We start from the raw sequence: 25,690 nt of genomic DNA, 5'->3' as shown, positions 1-25,690 counted from the left end.
TATACCTGTAAGATGAAAGATTCGGGACATCATTTGATGTAGACATTTCAGGCCTGGGCCCCGTTTCACAAAGCTCTCGTAAGCCTAAGATCTCGTAACTTTCCTCGTAGCATTCGTACCTCCTATACTGTAACATCGGGTACGTCGCTACAAGAAAAGTTACGAGAACTTAGGCTTACAAGAGCTTCGTGAAACGAGGCCCTGGTATCTCATCTGTCAAGCTCCTCACAGTGACAGCCTGTGCGCAGAGCTCTGTCACTGCCACCACCAATAGCTCCTCACAGCAACAGTCTGTTCATGCAGCTCTCTGTACTGTAGCTCCCACCAGTCACAACACCACACACCTGTGAAGATCCTGGTAAGAATGGATCTTCAGTAACCCATGCGTGTCGTCAGAGGTACTAACGGGATCGGGTGGTCAGGCTCGCTGACTTGGTTGACACATGTCATCGTATCCCATCAGATCGATGATCATGATGTTGATCACTGGATTGTGTGGTCCAGATTTAATTAGTTACAGACTGCTACCAGTAAAAGCACAGCACACAACAGTCCGTTCATAGCGACAACCAGTCACAGAACCATCAAGTGACAGCCCCGAACTCCCCACACCACCAGTCACAGCTCCCCACAGTCCCAGAAGACCTACAACCATGTATAGAGTTGGCTAAACTTTGATAATTGTTCTCACACAAAATACTTTCATTTCAACTGTCACGTAATTGGTTATGTAAGGGGAAGATTGGTGCTTTTTTTTTATCAGGGAAATAGAAAGTTTATTGTGAACTTTTTCCTGTGTCACGAAATACTATTCATTAATGGCGGTATGCACACAAGCAATGATGCTGGGAGGTGTTACAGGCAGGAACGGTGCTTGCTCACGCCTGTCAAGGGAGGTAACCCTTTTCCTAAGTATATTCATCACATGTGTATAATATCTTAATTTCTTAAGAAATATAAGCATACCAATGAAGGTTAATGTATTTTTCTGTGAATGAGAGTTGGGTTTATATTTTAATGCACATTTTTTTATTTTGTTTTTATTTCATGGAAAACATATTTTGGAGAAAACGTTAATTTGCAGCAGATAAATTAAGTTTAAAGGAATGAGTGGCCATCAGCAGGGACTGAGCATTTAGTTTTCCCATCTGAGTTGAATGAAAGTGTACACTCACTAGAAGTTCGCATCCAAATGTCATTACATACAAGTCCAAAACAAGCTGTCTACAAGTCGTGTTAGAAGCTGTTGTCTTCTCGTGTACGTGGAATATATTGATGTAGCTTGTGAAAATACCCACCCAGGGTGCCGTTCCATGTAACCTATGTTACTCATGTTAAAAAGTACTCAGTTTTACAGTCTCTATCCTAAGATTGCTTTTTTGCTGGGAACTAGGGCTTCTAGCCATAACTCTCGGTTTCAAAACACTGAGACTTTGTCTGACACTTGCCACTTCCTGTGCTCATGGAAATGAGGAAGAGGACAGAATTGCCTGTAGAGAGGTCCTGGCTAGCTATTCTCGAAACGTTTGTAGCCCTACGAACTTCTTAAGCCCATTCTTAACACATTGGCTATGATCAAAGTTACGAATTCTTAGGGCTACGAACGTTTCGAGAATAAGGGCCCTGGTCATTTACAGTGCATGTACAATGAACACAGAATCTATGTTGGACCAAAACATTCGACAGTATAGTTTCAGTTGAAAGCTCTGCTGTAAGAGGTACACAAATAGATTTTACGTTTACGTATTCCAAGAAAGCATGTATTTGGCAGCCTTGAAAAATCTGTAAATTTCTATAAATGTTGAAAAGCCCCAAAATGCACTAAAATACCTTACATTTCCTGATAATGTTTGTAGTCCTTAAACATCTATATGCTATAAAAAGGCCTAAAATTATATTAATTGCCTCAAAAAGGCCTTGAAGTAGGGCTAGCACTTTTAACTTATTAATTGTTCATTATTGTTTTGTCAAGAAATGTTTGATGAATCGTTCATCAATGATTAATCAATAAGCCAACCAATATATAATACTGATACAGTTTTATATATGTACAATAGTGACCCATTTTGTTCGATTCCCCACATGGTTACAATGTGTGAAGCCCATTTCTGGTGTCCCCCGCCGTGATATTGCTGGAATAGTGCTAAAAGCGGCGTAAAACTAAACTCACTCACTGGCTGTAACATTATTTGATTATGTCTAAGTACAAGATACATGCTTGTGTCCAATTTGGTGATGGTGAGAGCTGAAATATGTGTGTACTCGGACAGGAAATGTGATGTGTGTTGTGTTAATGGGTGGGGATATACTACTCGGCTTATGAAAGTAAAATATTTGGTATTTCCTTGATACTCAGAACTGATACTAATATGTCAAGTGCATATATAAAACACCACATACCTGATCCATATAAAGGTTGAGTAGTATTCAAAGTGTTGGGTAGGTACAGTTACCATGGTAAAAGAGAAGATTCATTATGTCGAAAGTTATAAAACTTGCTATTTGTGAAAGTAATACACGCCATTAGACTTTTAAAAGTACTTGTGGATACTAAACTAAATTCTATGGTAAGTGATATTACCTTGTTTAGTATGGAATGCTAGGCTGAATTCTATTGTAAGTGATATTACCTTGTTTAGTATGGAATACTAGACTGAATTCTATGGTAAGTGATATTACCTTGTTTAGTATGGAATGCTAAACTGAATTCTGTTGTAAGTGATATTACCTTGTTTAGAATGGAATACTAAACTGAATTCTATGGTAAGTGATATTACCTTGTTTAGTATGGAATGCTAAACTGAATTCTCTGGTAAGTGATATTACCTTGTTTAGTATGGAACACTAGACTGAATTCTATGGTAAGTGATATTACCTTGTTTAGTATGGAATACTAGACTGAATTCTATGGTAAGTGATATTACCTTGTTTAGTATGGAATACTAGACTGAATTCTATTGTAAGTGATATTACCTTGTTTAGTATGGAATACTAGACTGAATTCTATGGTAAGTGATATTACCTTGTTTAGTATGGAATGCTAGGCTGAATTCTATGGTAAGTGATATTACCTTGTTTAGTATGGAATACTAGACTGAATTCTATTGTAAGTGATATTACCTTGTTTAGTATGGAATACTAGACTGAATTCTATTGTAAGTGGTATTACCTTGTTTAGTATGGAATACTAGACTGAATTCTATTGTAAGTGATATTACCATGTTTAGTATGGAATACTAGACTGAATTCTATGGTAAGTGATATTACCTTGTTTAGTATGGAATACTAGACTGAATTCTATTGTAAGTGATATTACCTTGTTTAGTATGGAATACTAGACTGAATTCTATGGTAAGTGATATTACCTTGTTTAGTATGGAATACTAGACTGAATTCTATGGTAAGTGATATTACCTTGTTTAGTATGGAATACTAGACTGAATTCTATTGTAAGTGATATTACCTTGTTTAGTATGGAATACTAGACTGAATTCTATTGTAAGTGATATTACCTTGTTTAGTATGGAATACTAGACTGAATTCTATTGTAAGTGATATTACCTTGTTTAGTATGGAATACTAGACTGAATTCTATTGTAAGTGATATTACCTTGTTTAGTATGGAATACTAGACTGAATTCTATGGTAAGTGATATTACCTTGTTTAGTATGGAATACTAGGCTGAATTCTATGGTAAGTGATATTATCTTGTTTAGTATGGAATACTAGACTGGATTCTATTGTAAGTGATATTACCTTGTTTAGTATGGAATACTAGACTGAATTCTATGGTAAGTGGTATTACCTTGTTTAGTATGGAATACTAGACTGAATTCTATGGTAAGTGATATTACCATGTTTAGTATGGAATACTAGACTGAATTCTATGGTAAGTGATATTACCTTGTTTAGTATGGAATACTAGACTGAATGCTATTGTAGGTGATATTACCTTGTTTAGTATGGAATACTAGACTGAATTCTATGGTAAGTGATATTACCTTGTTTAGTATGGAATACTAGACTGAATTCTATTGTAAGTGATATTACCTTGTTTAGTATGCCCACTGACTTGTTTGTTTGACTGTTTTCATGATGCATGAATATTTTGTCATCACTTGATAACAGCAGATGTGTGAAAGTCAGCATATTGTTACCACTGTCTCATTACAAAACAGTTACAGAGAAAGTTGTGCTTTGCCATTGCCAGTGTGGCAATGGATTCTTGTCCTGGGTGGTTGTGTACCTTCAGTGTCTGGAGGTTTACTTGCTGTTTTACAGCAGTTATATACAAGACGTATATACTGCTTGAAGTAAGTGACTAACATCCCACTCTTCTATATTACTTTTGTTGTTGCCATGGCAACAGTAATATGTAAGAAGTGGATGCTGATATGCAATTTGTGCGTTTTGTTATTATGGGACAGATTTGTTGAGACTATGGGACAGAAATCTCTTGCCGTGTTATTTCTAGGAATATAGTACATATATATTTTGTGTGTGTTATTCTTAGCTTGGGGATAAAAATACTTTCTAAAAAGAATGAAAATATAAAAATAAACTTATTAATTTATTCTGTGTTTGAAGGATTTGTGAAAATATTATTGCCTACTTTAAATCTAAACCTTTCAAGTGGACCACGGATGATATAATGACCATGGTCTTTGTTGTCTCGTCTGACCAGGTCAGGCATGTTTACCTGTGTGTAAGTCCCGCTGTCCAGAAACCCACAATCCTGTTGCCTTACACCTTGACGATGTTCACTTCCTGTTCAAGTGCTCCAAGCAAACCCCTCCACAAACACACCATAATGATTGTAGTACTCAATGCCCTGAGTATACAATAATGTCACAGCATGTCATCAGCTTTGCCCGTCTCCCTGTCCATTTAATGAAGTATGCTTTCTTCACAACCATCAACACAACTTCAGTGCTTTCATGCTGTTTCCAATGAAAGTGTCTTTGGCGTCCTTAACGCGATTGGATGTGTGGCTACCTCTAGAGTTGTTCCGGTCATGCTTTCCTTCCATGCTTTCCAGTCATGCTTTCCTTCCATGCTTTCCGGTCATGCTTTCCTTCCATGCTTTCCAGTCATGCTTTCCTTCCATGCTTTCCGGTCATGCTTTCCTTCCATGCTTTCCAGTCATGTCTTCCTCTGGTCATGTCTTCTCACCACAATCTTGTGCATGGCCTCAGGTCCTTTCTGCTGTATGTTGACGTCTGCTGTCGCCCATTAACTGGCTCCTACTCATGGCCCTGTTGGCATCTCATGTTTGGAAGTACATTTTTGCAAGTTCTTCCAATCTTTGCTTTTTCTGATGTTTGTTATGTCTTGCCAACAGAATATGTTCCTCTTGCTTCGAAATGCCATCTTTTGGTCATCTCCTGCATTTGTGAGTGCTTCTGTCTTCCTGCCATTGGCATATGCTTTCCTGACATCCTTTCATGTTTTGACCATCTCACCTTTCTGTCTGTGTGCTTGCAATACCTTCCTCCCTGACATCTGCATTCAACCATTTTCTGATGCATTGTCCAATTGCAGCACTGTGGAATTTGCTTTCAGCTGAATTCACCTGAAGCTTCTTGCATCCTTGAATGCTGACCCTGACCAACTTGCCTGGCAAGTCACCTGCTTCTGACGTCTGCTTCCTGTTTGAGGATGTTTATGTCCTGTTCCCTTCAGGCATTGCCTGTTGCAGCATTGTCACTGTCAGACTCTCCTTCTCCTCCAGCCCGAGATTTGGTCATAGGTCTCAGCACAAGAGTCACTACCAATCTTGAATGACATGATCCAGAAATTACTGTCATCTACATTTGAACCTAGCATATATGGACGGACACTTGCGCTTTCTCATGTAAAGCTGATAAGGGATGAGTACAGATTTCTTGAGCTGTGAATGGAATGACATAAGGCCGCTAGAGCTGAATAAGGGATGAGTGTAGGCTGTTAGAGCTTGGAAGGAATGACTTTAGGCTGGTACAGCTGTGAAACTTGATGAGTGTGTGGCTGGTAGATCTGAGAAGGGGATGAATATAGGCTCCTTAGACTGAATAAGGGATGGCATAAGGCTGCTAGAACTGAAAGGGATGAGTATGGGCAGAGACTATATGAATTATTGTCTGGTCTCTTGTATGGGTTGCTAGGACTGTGAATCAGATGAGTGTCTGCACAAGCACAACTCAGGACGAGCATGAAATGGGGATAAATCTTTTACTAAATATATGCTCTGTGTGAGTGAGGGATTGTTGTCATTAGTCAGCTAGTTTGAAATGAGAGAAAAGTGATCTAGTTGTGGATGTAAGATCTGTTAATGGTGTTCAGGTTTTAGTAGTCAGTGTCTTTGTGCCAAATGAATCAACAAGTGATTGGATCCTGTCCTGCACCAACTGCAAACTCCGTCCACAACACCATCTTGCAGGCTGTCTCAAACAAGATGGCCGCTTCTATTTCCTTCTCACTCCTGATGGCACTGTTTCCAACAAGATGGCTCCTTCATTCTGGAAGGCACAGCAAACACCGTTATTTTCTCAGCCATTCTGACTCCTCAGTTTGTGGTTTCAGGCAAATGACATTCCTCAATCTACCCAGCCACAGCCAGTGTCGCCCACCATTAGGTTTGATGTAAGTAGCACAAGGCCTTTTCTGATACTACCTGCCTGACGACTGATGTCCTGCATGGACAAGTGTACATGGAGATATATATGTGCCTTGACAGAATGAGCATGTCATTGTATCATTTTGTATGGCTGTATTAATGTTTTAGTTGGTATACGAGACTGATCAACAAAATGTATTAAATTCTGAAAATCAAAATGGCCTTTCACAAAGGGAAATTCTTTTTGCTGACACTGTTTTGCAATTAATTGAACTGAAGATAAACATTTTATTTATTTTAATCACAATTTTCATTGGAAATGATGTTTAAATTATAAAAAAATCATTATTAAAAAAAGAGAAAAAGAATCATCATTTTTTTAAATCTTTTCACAGAACTTGTGCTCTTGTGATGATGTGACCAAAGATTATTTTTTCATTCATTAGAAGAACTTGAAGTTAAAAATCATCAAAGCAAATTTCATCAATCTACATTTTTGGCCAAAATGAGGTAAACCAACTTAATAAGATAAAAGGCTTGATACTGTTGTGCATGGTATTGTTGATGCTCCATGGCATATTGTATTGTCACCTGATAATATGTTTCTGTATGTGAGACATGTATCATTAACAAGTATCCTGTGATGTTGTTGATGTTCTGTTAATGACCTTGATGGTTTCGACCACGTAAATGAGATCGCTACACACCAGCAGATGTGTGCATCTTGGGCCTGTGTCTCGTGATGGTATTCAGAGTTGCCTCCCTTGAATGTTGTCATGCTCTCCATTCTAAAGACATTGGTTTGTTCTCTTCCATTTGGAAGCATTGTCATTATTGTTGCATTGAATATTTAATGTATTTCATGTCATGAATTTAGACTGAAAGCACCTTCATCATGTTCATGCTTGACGTGATCACACACATAACCTAATGCTCCTCCCATCGAAATTGTTGTCTTGTTTGTCTGTTTTAGAACAGACTTACATTTTCTATACACTGGAACCATTCTCATTTACTAAAACATGTTTACATTGTAATCATCTCACTTTCTTCTAATTGAAAATATACTTCCTCTTCAAATACTGCTTTCATGGAAACATACGTCTTTTCTTAGAAGACTGTATCATGCTCTTTGATGATGAAAACTTGCAAACATACTTGTCTCCATTGCCAGGCTCTTGCAGCCACACTGTTCTCAACTCTGAACACTGATGTGCCTCATGTGTTCATAATGAAGAACACATCATTCTGGTCTGCATTAAAATCACCTTCCTACCCCGGTGTCCTATTATGCAACCAGGGTTTGAAATTCTTGGTAACAGAGTGACACTGGTGCTGTAATAATAGCACTAACAGACATATGGTTAATATATGCTAAAGGTCCCTGAAAATCACACTTTGAAATCTCTCCTTTTTGGGGGACAAAAAATATATTATTAAGATGTTTCAGAGATGAACCCAGTGATTCTTTGTGAATATCAACTTGACAAACATATGGAAATAAACACATGAAAATTGTTAAAGTACAGGGCCCCGTTTCACATACATACTATACTGTAACATAGGGAGTATGAATGCTACGAGAAAAGTTACGAGATCTTAGGCTTACGAGAGTTTTGTGAAACGGGCCCAGTATTATAAAATATATATCAACTGATTCAGAAGCTTAAGACACCATTATCAAACATCAAAAGGAAGAACTGTTTATGGTGTTTGGCTTGTGGCAAAATGAGCAAAAAGTTCAGCAAGAGTAATTCTTAAGTCCCAAAGAGCACATCTGAATATTGTTCCTGGACCTGATCGAGTCCATGCACCCACTATCCCTGGACCCGATTCTATCCTTTGACCCTCTGTCCCTGTACATGATCCAATCCATGGATCCTCTGTCCATGGTCCTGATCCTACCCCTGTACCTGATTCTTTTCCTACATCCTTTGACCTTGCCTCTGATGCTTTCCTTGGATCCCTGTATCTGAGCATGTGGTTGTACGAGCCATGCTGGCTCCCTGCTTGTAGCTTGTCCCTGCATGGCGGCTGTGTTTGTTCTGATTGGCCAGTTTATGGTTTCAGACTGGTGATACACCTCCCTCCAGCAAACCTAGGCCATCCTCGCCTACCATTAGGTTTGATGTAAGTAAGCCTGTGAGTGTACACTCAAACGCCTTGTGAGGTTTGTGTGTATGTATAGTCTCTATACGGATGTGCATTATACTCTTTAGTTCCAAGATATTACTTTGTAAGGCATCAACCATTTTGTCTGTGGGCAGGAACACAGAGAACGTTATATTTGTGAATGGACATGTGTACCTGCCATCCTTGTTTGTTTATTGTTTGAAGCTGCACTTATATTCCAGGGCCTAGATTTTCGAAGCTCTCTTAGCGATAAGATAGTTGTAAGCGCCATACATTAACATTAACTTACGACAATCGTAGCGCTAAGAGAGCTTCGAAAATCTAGGCCCAGCTGTGTAATGACAGCTTGTAAATATTCAAGTCTGGACACGACAGTCCAGCGGATGATATCATTAGCATCTATCTATGCTGTTAGGATACGACCTGACCTTGTTTGTTGCCTCCTACGACAATAATGGGTTGCCTAAGATCATGGAGCACTTACATCCTGGTAACATCCTTATGTTTCAGTTTATCCCTGAGAGGAAGCAACCGTATCCTAGGTTAGAATTGGTGACCATCAACATATATTGCCAGTGAAAAGTGGGCATTTGGTAGTCAGACTTGGTGTGCATGGCATTGTGCCTCATCAGTATTGATTGTTGCTCAAATGACAGTCACTGGATTGTCTGGTCCAGACTTATTTACTGATCACTGTCATATAGTTGGAATTTTTCTAAGAACATCATTAAACAACAAACAAACCTGAACAAAATGTTTTGAAACTTTTGTGTATTGAATATGTTAAAAAAGGAAAAATTAATCCACATCTTGCCATCTCTCACCAAAGACAAAATGGTTGGTGCCTCGTATGCAACCTCTAGGTAGATTATTCATCCAACTGTGGAGAGTGGAGTCAGCTAAACAGCGCTGCATGCACGACGTGTTGTGTGGAACAGTCAGCAATGGTGTGTTAGCTTTTGTGTCATATCTTCTATAATGATACAGAATACCAGACTGAAACAAACTTTCACTTCATATGTACTAGTTGGCTAGATATTTAACTGTTGCACTCATAGTCCCCAAATACATTAAGGACTTCTGACCCTGGGACATGAACAACACTTTCTTATTCATTGTATTTAGCTTGTAGCTACATTTTTAGCTGTTGACACGCAAGGAAATCAGGGACATAAAATGCTTCCCATACTGGGACCAGAACGGAACTTCCTTATCCGCCATATTAAGCTTGTAGCTACATATTTAGCTGTTGACACTCAGGGAACTGAGGGGCATAAAATGCTTCCCATACTGGGACCAGAACGGAACTTCCTTATCCGTCATATTTAGCTTCTAGCTACATATTTAGCTGCTCACAGCTGAGGGGCATAAAATGCTTTACTGGGACCAGAGCGAATGCTTGTTGACACTCACAGAACTGAGGGGCATAAAATGCTTCCCATACTGGGACCAGAACGGAACTTCCTTATCCGTCATATTTAGCTTCTAGCTACATATTTAGCTGCTGTCACTCAGGGAACTCAAGAGCATGAAATGCTTCCCACCCTGGGACCTGAATAAAATGTCCTTATCCATCATATTAAGCACCTAGCTTAAGCTAACACTTATGGATCTGTTCCACAGGAAATAACTCAAAAGTTAGTTTCTCTGATTTTTTAACAATTAACTCGCAGTCATTTGACATCACCAGCTTGTTTTTTAATTATCTCAAAAACTAATAAGACAATACACGTGGTTTCATATATTTTGCTTAAAAGTTCTTTTTTTTTAAGCTTCTTTTGCAAGATATTACTTAATCAAGTTTTTAGACAATAGAAGTTATGTTATTCTAGTAATTGAAATTCTGTTCATCTTGTTTCATTCATATAATTTTATTATGAGGACAGTGATTGTTATATTAATTTTTTAAACTCAGATGTAAAATATTGCATTCTTTTCTTAGACTCCGGGACTTATAGTTATTGATCCGTTGATACAAGTCGTATAGGTATACTTGGATACATGATACTGGTTCTATTGGTATACCTTGCTACAAGTTGTATTGGTATACCTGGATACAAGTCATATCGTTATACCAGGATATAACTCATATTGATATATCTGAAGACAATTTATATTGGTATGCCAGGATATAACTCATATTGATATATCTGAAGACAAGTCATATTGGTATAACTGGATACAAGTCCTAGCCCTTAACAGAAGTATGCTTCAATACTGTTTGTATTGCTATGCCCAAACCTTTGTACATATACCCGGATACAATTTGTATCTGTATGTCTGGATGCTGTGACTATAGCTGATTAATAACTGTGTTATAACATGTCCGATATATTCAATACTGACTGGTTGCATGCATTGTATACAACATGCTTGTACTAGGTGTGGATATATAACCTGAATGTTATCAACATTGTACAGATTATAAACGTTGTATTCAGTGTGTTGTACAATGTGACCATGAGACTGCATTGTTCTGTTGTTTTTGAGAGGATGTTGTTGATAGTACTGATTTCCTTGTGATATTGTTCTGTGTTGTATGTCGTATTTTCAGCCAGATTTGGATATGGTAAAAGTGTCAAAATAGTTTAGCTTTTCAGAATAATGTATGATTTATTGGCTTCCTGTTTTGAAGCGGACATTGCAATGCTTATATATGGTGAATTTGTGATAATATCTTGCCAATGTTTTATACTTTCACAACGTAACATTTGTAACATTGAAATTTGAGTTATCTAATGTTATACCCTAATCTGCATTCATGGGGTGTTAATTACAGTTAATCTCATTTAGTCTGTGTTTATCACTGTTTATGACTGTTTGTTTCTAGGATCAGCTGACGGGAACACTGAACAAAGCCAAAATAGTTGATGTTGGTAAACGAGTCAAGTAAGTCCTCCATCTGGTTCAGAGATTCTTCTTTGGGATTTTTGGGGTCGGTGGGGTAGCCTACTGGTTAAAGCGTTGGCTCGTCACGCCGAAGACCCGGGTTCGAATCCCGACATGGGTACAATGTGTGAAGCCCATTTCTGGTGTCCCCTGCCGTGATGTTGCTGGAATATTGCTAAAAGGGGCGTAAAACCAAACTCAGTCAGTCAGTCTATGGGATTTTGTGTCTGTCATATCTGCTGTGGTGAACCATTTGGACAGCCAAGAGGAGGACGTCTACCAAACTGGAGATAATTCCACCAATACTTTTCGCAAAAGTGTATAATGGTGGAAAAAAGGTCAAGTTTTTCACTGTGAGAGAAAGGACGTATCAGTCGTTCTAGATCAGGTTGAAATCGAAAAATACCTCATATTGCGTACTAGAAACTTATAAGATACTTACCATCCTGAGCCTAGATTTTCGAAGCTCTCTTAGCGCTAAGGTAGTCGTAAGTTAATGTTCATATATGGCACTTACGACTATCTTAGTGCTAAGAGAGCTTCAAACATCTAGGCCCTGAAACTTATCCATCAACCAAGCCAACATTGTTTATAAACAACAAGGGGCAGACAATTCTAATTACTCACTGCCACCGTCAGCACTCAACATTTTACTGGCACTTCAATTACTTGCTACCACTGACAGTTACTCCAGGTTAATCTTCAACAGCCTGTACTGCTACATTGCTAACAGTTACTCCAGGTTAATCTTCAACAGCCTGTACTGCTACATTGCTAACAGTTACTCCAGGTTAATCTTCAACAGCCTGTACTGCTACATTGCTAACAGTTACTCCAGGTTAATCTTCAACAGCCTGTACTGCTACATTGCTAACAGTTACTCCAGGTTAATCTTCAACAGCCTGTACTGCTACATTGCTAACAGTCACTCCAGGTTAATCTTCAACAGCCTGTACTGCTACATTGCTAACAGTTACTCCAGGTTAATCTTCAACAGCCTGTACTGCTACATTGCTAACAGTTACTCCAGGTTAATCTTCAACAGCCTGTACTGCTACATTGCTAACAGTTACTCCAGGTTCATCTTCAACAGCCTGTACTGCTACATTGCTAACAGTTACTCCAGGTTAATCTTCAACAGCCTGTACTGCTACATTGCTAACAGTTACTCCAGGTTAATCTTCAACAGCCTGTACTGCTACATTGCTAACAGTTACTCCAGCATCTTCAACAGTTACTCCAGGTTAATCTTCAACAGCCTGTACTGCTACATTGCTAACAGTTACTCCAGGTTAATCTTCAACAGCCTGTACTGCTACATTGCTAACAGTTACTCCAGGTTAATCTTCAACAGCCTGTACTGCTACATTGCTAACAGTTATAGTTATCAAGACACGACTAGTGCTGATATCTGAAGTGAATTGTACTTTTGATTTTCCTGAAATATACAACCGTTTCCTCTTTCAGGAAGAACTGGAGCCAGTCCTATGTGGTCCTCCAAGGCTCAAACATCATCTTCTACAAGGACCAGAAGGCCTCGATGCATCGACCTGGCTCCCCTCATGGCAAGCCCGATTTCATCATCAGTCTGCTTGGCGCTAAAATCAACTTCAGCCAAAACACGGAGGTCACAAGCAAGAGAAATGTCATCACGGTAATTTGGAATACAGTAGAATACTTGTATAACGAACACGGATATAACAAACTGACTGCTATAGCGAACTGTTCTAAAAGTCCCTAATAAACCTTATATTATCATATACAAAAGTGAATTGCGAACTACAGATATAACGCACTAATTTCAGAGGTCCCTTAGAGTTCGTTATAAAGGTATTTTACTATATAATTAATCACACTGTGCCCAGATCTTGTGAGACCTGTACCCCAGGCCCGAAGAAGGAACAAGTGTGTTCCTGGTTGGACAATAGATACTGTTTTGTAGATAATATGCGCCAAAATTAAAATCAGCATCCTTAATTCCAGGTTGATCTTTATTATGCCATACTTCGTCATTAATGTGATGATGATTGTGTGGGTTGTGGTGATTGTGTGGGTTAGGATGATTGTGTGGGTTGGGATGATTGTGTGGGTTGTGGTGATTGTGTGGGTTGTGGTGATTGTGTGGGTTGGGATGATTGTGTGGGTTGTTTGGTGATTGTGTGGGTTGTGGTGATTGTGTGGGTTGGGATGATTGTGTGGGTTGGGATGATTGTGTAGGTTGTGTGAGTTGTGGTGATTGTGTGGGTTGGGATGATTGTGTGGGTTGGGATGATTGTGTGGGTTGGGATGAATGTGTGGGTTGGGATGATTGTGTGGGTTGTGGGGATTGCCTGTGTCATGGAGATTGTCTGGGTTGGGATGATTGCATCTTGCTGATTGTCTTGGTTGTGACAGTTGCCTGGGTTGCAATGATTGTCCTGGTTGGGATGATTGTTTGGGTCAGGATGATTGTCTGTGTCATGGAGATTGTCTGGGATGTAATGATTGTCTGGGTTGTGTAGATTCTCTCAGTCAGGATGATTATCTTGGTCAGGATGATTGTTTGGGATGTGATGATTGTCTGGGTGGGTGGTGCATACACTACAGTTTGAAAGTCCATATGAGATGACATCTCAACACTCGGTTGATTACGCTTCAGTTGACGGCCAGCAGCAACACCCAGTACCTGCTGCAGTGTGATGACGAAGCAATGTCCAGAAACTGGTTCTTCCGTCTCAAGGTCGCAGCAAATGACCTTAAGGAAGATGTAGGTTCACAGCCATCAACCAGTAAAGGTGGCAAGGTAGAATTCTATACAGATCGTCCATGGTCATTTTATTGTTTTTGGACCAGGTCACTTGCTTGACTCTATGGTATTGTAATGTGACGATATGGACCTTAGCATCAACTTCAAACCACACACAAAATGAAAAAAGTGTTTTGAGGTTTAAATCTTTTCATATTCCTTGAAACCTGAGCTTTGTTGCTTGTCACCAATATTCAAGCTTTATCAGGCAGCCTGAAAATAATTTATTCTAGACTAGACGAACCTGTGATTGATAGTATGAGCAACCCACCAAGTCACCAATAATTACCACTCGATCCAGTTAGTCAACTCTTACTGCCAGCATGGGTTGTCGAGAACCTGAAGTAAGCAGGGATCCCTACACAGGCAGGAAACTAAAGGCGTTAAATGGTGTTAAATGTCATGTGACGTGAGTTATTCATGCTGGTCAACATTTTCAGGATGAGAAGAAACTAGAGAAGAAACCAGAGCCAAGTCCCACAGACAAGAGCAGTAAGTCTTCATCGGGTTGTAGTAGAGATCATTCCAATATTGTAGCACCTAATATAGAAATGACAAGGCTGAAACACGCCAAGGTGAATTCTCTTTATCCGCAATGTCATTTTTTCATTCATGTTATTTATTAATTATATACTTGAATCATTGTTCAGAATGTCATTTACAGAAGTAGCTTCAGAAACAACTTAGTGGTCGATCATTTCATGATATTTTGGGGAGATGAGTCAAGGACTTTGGAGGCTGGATTTTTCCCCGTCTACATCGGCAAAACCAGACGTCAATATTACTCTTTAAAGAATTCCCATTTGAAAATTTTATTACATACAAAAATTATGTATTCTGCAGATCCTTGGCCTACTTTCTGTTTCACAAAAGAGGCATTCTCATTCCTGTTTAGAGAATACTTATCGTCCAGGGCCTAGATTTTCGAAGCTCTCTTAGTGCTAAGATAGTCTTAAGTTAATGTTAATGTATGGCACTAAAGTATCTTAGCACTAAGATAGTCGTAAGTTAATGTTAATGTATGGCACTTACGACTATCTTAGCGATAAGATAGTCGTAAGTTAATGTTAATGTATGGCACTAAAGTATCTTAGCACTAAGATAGTCGTAAGTTAATGTTAATGTATGGCACTTACGACTATCTTAGCGCTAAGATAGTCGTAAGTTAATGTTAATGTATGACACTTACGACTATCTTAGCACTAAGATAGTCGTAAGTTAATGTTAATGTATGGCACTAAAGTATCTTAGCACTAAGATAGTCGTAAGTTAATGTTAATGTATGGCACTTACGACTATCTTAGCGCTAAGATAGTCGTAAGTTAATGTTAATGTATGGCACTTACGACTATCTTAGCACTAAGATAGTCGTAAGTTAATGTTAATGTATGGCACTTACGACTATCTAAGCACTAAGATAGTCGTAAGTTAATGTTAATATATGGCACTTACGACTATCTTAGCACTAACAGAGCTTCGAAAATCTAGGCCAAGGTGAGTGTGAGTACAAAAGGCTTAAAGAGAACAGGCGTCACATGTACTGCTTCGTCTCTTCCCAGTGATGAGGAGCCAGTCAGTGGACGAAGCACCAGGTATTAGCCAGGAGAGACACGCGTCCTTCAATGCCACATACTTCCGTATTCGGGACAAACTGCGCAGCCTCATCACGCGGCGACCCCTGCAGGAAGATTTGGTCAAACGAGGCATTATCAAAGGTAAAGTCACAAGGCTCTGATGTACAGTCAGCCGATAATTTTGTTGTGAAATTTCAACCCCATGGACCTTGTGTTGGAGATACAGCAGGAGTAGCAGAGGTTGGTGACTGTGTACAATGTACAGACAGTGTACAAACAGTGAACAGACAATGTGCAGTTTACAGACAATGTACAGACAGTGTACAAACAGTGAACAGACAATGTGCAGTTTACAGACAATGTACATACAATGTGCAGACAGTCATTGGACAATGTACCGTTCTCAGACAATGTACAGACAGTGTACAAACAGTGAACAGACAATGTGCAGTTTACAGACAATGTACATACAATGTGCAGACAGTCAATGGACAATGTACCGTTCTCAGACAATGTACAGACAATTGTAAATTTCTTCACAGACAATGTGCAGACAATTGTAAATTTCTTCACAGACAATGTACAGACAATTGTAAATTTCTTCACAGACAATGTACAGACAATTGTAAATTTCTTCACAGACAATGTGTAGACAATTTTAAATTTCTTCACAGACAATTTACAAACAGTGAACAATATACCGACAATGTACAGAGAGTGAACAGACATTTGTACGTATAATGTACAATGACCATACAAAGTGGTTGTAGGAAACTGTGTGTGTGTGTGTGTGTGTGTGCGTGCGTACGTGCGTGTGTTGTTTAATGCCACACTCTGCCAGATTCTGGCTGTAAGATTGTATTCCCTAGAGGTAGGTGAATAAGCAATAATTTTGATATGCCCATGTTTCAGACCGTGTGTTTGGGTCTGATCTCCGAGAGCTGTGCGCAAGAGAGCATAATACTGTACCGACGTTTGTGGTGAAGTGCATCAGTGCTGTGGAACATAAAGGTACCGCGAGCCGACCTTCAGTAGAGGAGACACCTGTTCCCAGCATGCACCTGTGTTTCCCATCTGTCCCTTCTGTTATGCTGCTGCTGCATTGAGGGGAAGACATGATACACATACACACTTTAAACTCTGACCATCTTGCCTCCACATTCACCAGGGGCGGTGGGGTAGCCTAGTGGTTAAAGTGTCCGCTCGTCACGCTGAAGACCCGGGTTCGATTCCTGCATGGGCACATTGTGTGGAGCCCATTTCTGGAAGCCCATGATATTGCTGGAATATTGCTAAAAGCGTCATAAAGCCATCCTCCCCTCTCTCTCTCTCTCTCTCTCTTTCTCTCTTTCTCTCTCTTTCTCTCTCTCTTTCTCTCTCATTCACTTTCTCTCTCTCTCTCTCTCTCTCTCTCTCTCATTCACTCACACCATGCTAAACCCCAAAATGACGCAAGTGTAGATTTCCTCAGGTACGCCTGAATTTCCCATCTATTCGTTTCTGTCTAAATTACACATTCATTGGCGGATCAAGAGGGGGGTTTCGAACCCCCCACCCCATCCCACCCCAACTTAAGACTACATTGAAGATTTTATTTTTGCGTTGGCAGAGCCAATGGGGGGTTCAGGGGGTTCGAACCCCTTGAAACAACCATCCACCCCCTTTCAAAATTCCATGATCCGCCCATGTACATTTATACATATCAGTTTCCACAACTAAGAAGAGTCTGCAGCTAGATTTAGTGGTAACTCCCAAACGTTGCCTGAACTAAGAAGAGTCTGCAGCTAGATTTAGTGGTAACTCCCAAACGTTGCCTGCACTAAGAAGAGTCTGCAGCTAGATTTAGTGGTAACTCCCAAATGTTGCCTGAACTAAGAAGAGTCTGCAGCTAGATTTAGTGGTAACTCCCAAATGTTGCCTGAACTAAGAAGAGTCTGCAGCTAGATTTAGTGGTAACTCCCAAACTAAGAAGAGTCTGCAGCTAGATTTAGTGGTAACTCCCAAATGTTGCCTGAACTAAGAAGAGTCACCCTGTATATAGTTCACTGTTTATGGTTCCCTCTGTTAATCAGGTTTGGACCATGATGGATTGTACCGAGTGAGTGGAAATCTGGCTGAGATACAGAAGTTGAGATTCATTGTAGATAAAGGTAAGATGCTACACAACCATGCTGTTGCCAGGTGTCATGATGTAACTTGGAGTTGAAGTCAATTATTATAACTTAATATATCAACAAGAACAAAACAAATCTCACAAAAGGATTATATTATCATTAACAACAAACTGACTGCCATTGTCAGCTCTGTAATGCAACAAACATGCACATTCCAAAAATATCACTGCCTCTGTGGTGTAGTGGTTAGAGCGTCCGCCCGGAGAGCGGAAGGTCGCGGGTTCGATCCCCGACCGTGTCATACCAAAAGACGTTAAAATATGGTACTTGTTGGTCCCTGCCTGGCGCTCGGCATTAATGGGTACAACAAGGACTGGTTGGCTCGGAGTCAGTATAATGTGTCTGCGTGGGGTATTCATGCTTCACTGCGGCATGGTATCTCAGTGGGCTAGCACTATAAAACCAGCTTCAGTCTGGGCTAGTACAAGCAGCCGCACATACACATACACACGCATGCACGTCGTCATATGAGCGGAATATTCTCAAGCACGACGTAAAACCCAATTTCACCTCACCTCACCCAAAATATCAGTAAGCTGTGGTCTGCCAGTGGGTGTGGCATAATTGTTTTTTTCTTGCAATATTGCTTGGCTATCCAATGAAATGGCACAGAAAAACTTGTAAGCCTCTAGTCCTATGCCAGTTAGAGTGGCAGGTAGGTGAGGGTATCGCTTCAGCATGCACTGTGAGGTGATATTGTATAGAGAGTCTGTAGTTCAAGGTAACCATGTTTATCATTATTAGACTGTCTCTGTGTTTATTTTATTTAGTCATTGTTTCACTTTCTGGTCCACAGAGGAGACATACAGTCTGGATGATGAGAGCTGTGATATTAATGTCCTGACAGGCTCACTAAAACTTTTCTTTCGGGAACTGAAAGAACCTCTGTTTCCTTTCGACATGTTTGATAGATTCACAGCAGCCATAAGTAAGTCACTTTCTCAGTCTTGTCTGATACATTCACATCAGCCATTTGTAAGTCACTGCCTTCAACATGTGACATTCACATCGGTCATTAATGATAGATATCTTGTCAACAGATGTAAAGTGTGTGAGTGAGTGAGTGAGTGAGTTAAAATTTTAAGTCACATCGGCACAACAGATGTAAGAAATCTAGCATGAAATAAATGGATAGAACTGGAATTAGAATGTTTCTCATCTCACTCTGAAAGACAAATTGCCCTTGTTGAAAGTGGAGGTTTCATGATGAAGCAGATGTTACTGGCATCCCATGAGAACTGAAATGTTATGTGTGCAGGGAAGGAGAGGAACTCCCAGAAGCTGCAGGCTTTCAAGGAACTGGTGTCGGAGCTTCCAACATGCAACTATCACACTATGAAGGCCCTCTTCCAACATCTCACAAAGTAAGTTCATCCAGGTTAGGCCCCAGGGGGCGTTGTTGTGTTGCCATAGTTACAGATAGATCCAAGGGGCTTTTTAAGTGTTGCCATAGCTACAGGTTTGGTTCAGGGTAATGTTGCCATTGTTGCAAGACAAAACCAGCCAAGATTGTCAAGTCGCCATAGTAACAAAACAGATTCAAGGAGAAATTCAGAAGTTGCCATAGTAACAGTCCTGATCCCAGAGAAAATTGAGCAGTTGCCATAGTAACATTAAAGATCCCAGTGGAGATTGTTATGTTGCCTTTGTTACACTTTTGATCCCCGGGGAGATTGTCTCATGATTTAAGGCTGTACAATTACCTCATTATTTGAGCAGAGAGGGATGTGTCCAGTCTGATGGTGTCCACTGTTGTTACAGCGTCATCGCTCACAGCAAGGAGAACCGCATGCAGACACAGAACGTGGCGATAGTGTTTGGTCCGACGTTGATGTGGTCGAACGGGGAGGCTGGCGGCATGGCGGTGATGACCATCATTCAAAGCAAAGTGGTAGAATATGTCCTGCTGGAGTATGACAGACTGTTTCCTTAGCCAATCACATCACAGGTTACAAGACCTTTGGCCAATCAGTCTCAAGACAGTCATGTGTCATTAGTTTTGGAATTAGTGACAGGTAGACAACTGAGTTCATTCTGCCGAGAGTGTAATGGTTGTAGAAACAGACACACACATGTGTCATGGTGAATGCTTGTTATTGAAAATAGATCCCAGGATCCCAGGATCGTTCTTAGGCTGACTTTGAGAAAGCATTACACTGTTTAGTTAGTGACAGTTGTAAGTGTTTCATGTTTCAAAGTATTCCATACTTCAGAAATCGACGAGTTCTTCCACATTAAACCTTCATTGTTGGGTTTTTTGATTCAACACTGTTGGTGAGATGAGTGTTAAAATGATTTATACCATATCAGAGGAAGGGTTTCTCTACGAATATGTCATATTGTTTAACACAGCTCCGACACAGCATGGGTTATTGTCACAGCATCTGCACTGTAATCTGCCGAGAATTATATTCAGATAATCTATACTCCCAGGTACCCATTAGACAGGTATCTGTACAACTAGGTACCCATTATGCAGATAAATTTACTCCAGGCTTCCCACTGTACAGATAACTGTCCTCCCGGGTACCCACTATACAGATGACTGTACTCCTGGCTACCAAGTATACAGATGAATGTACTCCCGGGCACCCAATATACACATAACTGTACTCCCAGGTACCCTTAGATGACTGCACAGGGATGCTGTTACTAGAGCTGTCATGATTCACTGAAGAATGGATGTATCATGGTACATGGGATACGTAGGATATGGGATACATGATACTTGATACCAGTCATGTGATATGTGATACAAGTTTAACATGATACTTGGGTTATAAGATTTATGTGATAAATGTTATGTGTGATAAGTGATATATTTAACAATGTTAGAAATATAACACTCACAGTGACATATCCCATAACACTGATGCTTACGTACCCTATATGCATAGTTATTGCAGCTCTTGTACACATACCCTGTGCAGAAAGTCTGGCTATCACCAAACTGCGATAAACCCATGTTTCTGTAGGTGCGTCCTTCCTCGCATGTTGTTGGGGAAATAGTACTAACCTCTCGATTGTTACGATATATATTATGTATAGAGCTGTTGATTGTACCAGTGGCCCGTTGATCTAATCATGCCTGCCATATTGAAGCGGTCACACACATCACAACGAAGATGACCCCTTGTTGACTGGAATTCTGGGAAATTAGTGTCAGCAATAAGTTTTGATTTTTAAACATTCCAGATATTCTAAACAGATAACTCTGATTAAAATGATGTGAACATTCCAGACAAATGCTAGATATAGCAGATATAGTTTTGGACTATTCGAGTACGGCAAGGTATGTTTCATAAGACCAAAGCAAATTCTTTACATGGATCAGCCTGTCTTGAATTTTATGAATATATGAAACTTAATAGTGCTGTCAATTGATTAAAAGTGCAGATGTCAGCACCTTCTGCATAAATTGTTGTTTAAATCTTTAATTTATGTATGTTAACCAAGAACCACAGAGTTTTTCTGGAATCATGGTTGTACTGAATTCTACTGTTTAAATATTATCATCCGATTTAAAACGATTTCACATTTAGACAGAAGAATATTGATCTACAAACAACCTGCTCAAATAAACATATTTTTATTAAAGAGAATCACAGAGAATGTGAGGTAATGTGTTTTTAGAAATAATCATTTGGATAATTGAGTCGATGTTGATCTGCGGAGGATTTAGATGACAAACATTTAAGCCATGTCTTGGCTATTGATTGAAACTTATGATTGTACATAACTTTTGTAAATCACTACGCATGTAGGTGTTGATCACATATATAATTGTGCAATATGCTTAGTTGACAGGTACAACATTTCTAGGGTGGTAGCACCAACGTCAGGGCAAGTTCCAACACACACCTGAAACATGAGCTGTTGATAAAGATATGAAGAACTAACGCCTATCATGCCTGAGATTCACGATATCTTGTTACCCTGAGAGGGTGGTGGGGAGCAGTTGTTTAGGGCGCTGCAAGTTTACTTTGCAGAGTTGTGTCCCTTGAACACACCAACACCATACCTGTGGTCATGGGTTTCACTAAAGTGGTAAACATGTTACACCTACATCAGTTTGGGATTTAAACCCAACTCACTCACTAATACCTTAATTATCAATGCTTATGTCAGCAGCATTTATTCGAATCTTTTACTCTGTGACACTTCTTGGCGATAAGGTCTGCATGGCTACCAGTGACTACATAGGACGTGTGACGATCAAAGTTCTCAATTTCCAAGATGATTCTGAGCAGTACATCTACTGTGCCTCATGTGTACTGGGGTGGAAATAACCCATTGCCCGAGTCCAGTGTTTTTTTCTGTTGGGCAAGCAAATTTGTATATCACACTGTACCGGTGTCCAGTTGACTTTCCAATATTAATTATGTTGTTTATTTAAAAAATCAACAAGAAAACGTCCGGTATAGTGGAAAAATTATCAGGGCAAGTGATTTTACATGTGCCACTGTACCGGAGTACACAAGCAATTTTAAAGTTATTTCCACCCCTGTGTACATGAGAGGACGGTGGGGTAGCCTAGTCGGTAAAGCGTTTGCTCGTCACGCCGAAGACCCGGGATCGATTCCCCACATGGGTACAATGTGTGAAGTCCATTTCTGGTGTCCCCTGCCGTGATATTGCTGGAATATTGCTAAAAGCGGCGTTAAACCCAACTCACTCACTCACTCACTCATACCACTATGTCTGAGTATCACTGTACCTACAGCCAGTGGAATGTAAGGTTATTGTATTCCTAATGGAGTTTCCTTGTAAAGACCAGCATTCCTGTATGGAAATGGTAGTAAAATGAAATTGAATTATTCTAGAAACCTGACGTATGATTAGCTCAAGAAGCTGACGTTATGTTGTGTGGTTCTCTAGGGGTTCAACTCACTCTCATTAGGGTCTCTCAGATCTTCTCCCATAGTGGTAGGTATATATTTTGGTTTAAGATTTTGTATTTTGGGTGATGAGAGTGGTTCTTCTCATCGATTAATGATGGTTGCCGCTCTACCAAGGTATTGTTGTATTCATAGGTAGATTTATATTTCACAATTTCACCTTTTAAAATAAAGATAGATAATTTTGTAGAATGAAGATGACAATTTCAAGCGGACATTAACTCAAGCATTTCATTCTATTGTCAGCATTGAAGGCAATGTAATGCAAAGATCAAATCCTGTCAAAATGTGCCATTTTTTTTTAAGCATAGAATTTGATACTGTTATATCTTCACTTGTATTTTCTAATCAGATATAATGAACTATAAATTCTTTGTTCCATTGCTTTAATTCAGCGTTTTCTAGTGATCAAGTTTCAAGGAATCAAAATAATGTGGCATTAAATAAAATTTGTTTGATAATATCTTTGATCTCCTGAAGTAGCCATAATGACAACCAGTTTCAACTTCCCTGGTAGCTGACTAACTTTGCGCAGTACTTGGAAAGTGATCGCCATGGAAACACACAGAACAGGGCTTCTTCCACCAAGCAATCATAGCCCTGTGACTGTTGTGGTTTAGAGAGGGTCCACACTGCAGAGATTATAGTTTAGAGAGGTTTGATAAATTTGATGAAAGTCCACATTACAGAGACTGTGGTTTAGAGAGAGTCAACTCTGCAGAGGTTATGGTTTAGAGAGGTTTTGTTAAACATGCTTAGTCCACATTACAGTGACTGATTTAGAGTGGATCCACACTGCAGAGGTATTGTTTTAGAGAGGTTTTGTTGAACATGCTGAAAGTCAACATTTTAGGGACTGTGGTTTAGAGAGGGTCCACACTGCAGGGATATAGTTATTATCTGGATGAAATGTGCCATGTTAAACATTCTGAAGGTTTCACTAGTCAAGCTCTGTAGTAATTCAGAATCTGTGAGCAGAATATTACTAATATCGCATCATACTAACACCCATGAAATAGTGAAGATTACTTGCTTGATAACGACATTAGTAGCTACACTGACACGTTTCTCATATTAATAATGAAAACATTGTACATAAATAGAACTCTCCCTGTTGGTGTTGCTCATAGCATCAGTCACCGGTTTGTCTGGTCCAGACTTGACATGCCACCATTAATGTAGCTGGAATACTTACTGCTGAGCGTGGCATTAAACAACAAACCAGCCAGCATTTCAAGTAGGTGTATTTAACACAACAAATATACTATATTTACTGTAATAAGTGCCCTGGGTTCTTAGGAATTTGGGGCCGGTGGGGTAGCCTAGTGGTTTAAGCGTTCGCTCGTCACGCCAAAGACACTGGTTCTATTCCCCACATGACCACAATGTGTTCCCCGTCATGATATTGCTGGAATATTGCTTAAAGCGGCGTAAAAACTAAACTCACTCACTCACTCTTAGGAATTGGACAAAATATGTGTTGCCCTGTGTCTGACAATGGTAGTGTGTAAGTTTAACTTCAACATCAACTAACCTATGCAGTTATTATTTACCACAGTATGACATTGTTAATCGCCTTTCTTTTAGGGCCAGACCAATTTAATCCCTTGTTTTATAAATTTGTAATTAATCAAACAGCAAAAATCATTGGGGAAGAAATCAAAATTCATCAGTATTTTTGTTTGAAAGGTAAATTTAATAAAGCATTGTATTAGATACATAGATATATTGACAATGTTTGGGGCTCCATAAGAAAAAAATGGTAAAATTTCATGGTAAAATCTTAGAGTAAGAGAGACTGTGAACAGAGGAAAGGTGGATTTAATTGATAATTTTGAGATAAAGGGTTATCAGAAAAAATTATTTCCAGCAACTTGTTTCTTTTCACACAAAAATGGCTAAATAGTGACTTGTAATACAATAAAATGTATAAATCTGGCCAATCATTGATTTCTCTTATTGTATAAAAGTATTTTCTGTTGTATAATTTTTCTTTCTGTTGTATAAAATTATTATTCCCTATAGTATAATGTTATTATCACTGTGCAACATAATGACTTCCTTTTGTTTTTGTGTTATTGATTCTTAGCACCTGTCACGAGCAATTGTTTACTGTACATAACCCTGTTTGTGTAATATAAACAAAACTTACATATATCATTGTTCTTGGACAATATTTATATATTTTGAAGTGTGGTTTGAAATCAGGAAAATGTGAGTTGTTGTGGGGATTATTTTGTGTACATATTTGAAAGTTGAATTCCAGAGTGGGATGTGACAGTCCATCAATGTTTGAAGAATCTGAAAAAAATGGTGACTTTTAGATGCCTTTAATTTCAGTTCACTTAAACTTGTGTCTTGTCAAGATTTTATGAGTTTCAGACGAGGTTTCACAAACAATAATTATTGCTGATGCTGCAGTTTTACCTCCTTGCTTCAGGTGTCCGTACTTAAGTGCAGATATCCGGATAAGTGTATGTTTATGAAATACTGAAAATCTATCACCATTACCCAGTTAATGTTTGAGTTGAATGCTTAAAAATATCCAAGAAAATTTCAAAAATGGAAATGAATGGGGGCAGATTCAAATTAACGATACCTGAAACAGGGATTTAAGCATGATTATAAAAAATGCAGGTTC

The 25,690-nt window shown here is 39.3% G+C and overlaps 1 protein-coding gene and 1 long non-coding RNA gene across 6 annotated transcripts in view; one reads left to right on the top strand and one right to left on the bottom strand.

Moving 5' to 3' along the window:
• Window positions 1-22,450, top strand: part of LOC124288010 (rho GTPase-activating protein 15-like) — a 44,834-nt gene extending 22,384 nt beyond the window's left edge. For 2 of the 5 annotated variants that reach the window (XM_046724527.1, XM_046724524.1), the window contains 12 exons: window positions 6,563-6,622; window positions 8,667-8,726; window positions 11,560-11,618; window positions 13,086-13,272; window positions 14,257-14,400; window positions 14,844-14,895; window positions 15,963-16,118; window positions 16,890-16,988; window positions 18,050-18,127; window positions 18,948-19,079; window positions 19,410-19,515; window positions 19,913-22,450. In XM_046724527.1, the coding sequence (XP_046580483.1) occupies window positions 6,563-6,622; window positions 8,667-8,726; window positions 11,560-11,618; window positions 13,086-13,272; window positions 14,257-14,400; window positions 14,844-14,895; window positions 15,963-16,118; window positions 16,890-16,988; window positions 18,050-18,127; window positions 18,948-19,079; window positions 19,410-19,515; window positions 19,913-20,084 (1,305 nt within the window). In that variant the 3' untranslated portion in view covers window positions 20,085-22,450. The remainder of the gene's footprint in view (window positions 1-6,562; window positions 6,623-8,666; window positions 8,727-11,559; window positions 11,619-13,085; window positions 13,273-14,256; window positions 14,401-14,843; window positions 14,896-15,962; window positions 16,119-16,889; window positions 16,989-18,049; window positions 18,128-18,947; window positions 19,080-19,409; window positions 19,516-19,912) is intronic. The other 3 variants (XM_046724525.1, XM_046724526.1, XM_046724529.1) reach the window with 3 other exon arrangements.
• On the bottom strand, window positions 197-22,323 carry LOC124288012. Its single transcript, XR_006901359.1, has 3 exons — window positions 22,250-22,323; window positions 8,372-8,386; window positions 197-208 (listed from the first exon to the last, which is right to left on the bottom strand). It is a non-coding gene; the product is annotated as an uncharacterized LOC124288012 (long non-coding RNA).
• Window positions 22,451-25,690: the final 3,240 nt, after the last annotated feature.

This window comes from Haliotis rubra, unplaced genomic scaffold (assembly GCF_003918875.1).
Source record: "Haliotis rubra isolate DU_JTF1 unplaced genomic scaffold, ASM391887v1 Scf41, whole genome shotgun sequence".
Taxonomy (NCBI): Eukaryota; Metazoa; Mollusca; class Gastropoda; order Lepetellida; family Haliotidae; genus Haliotis; species Haliotis rubra.
Note: the sequence above shows the minus strand (reverse complement) of the source record. Positions and strands in the feature narration are given on the sequence as shown.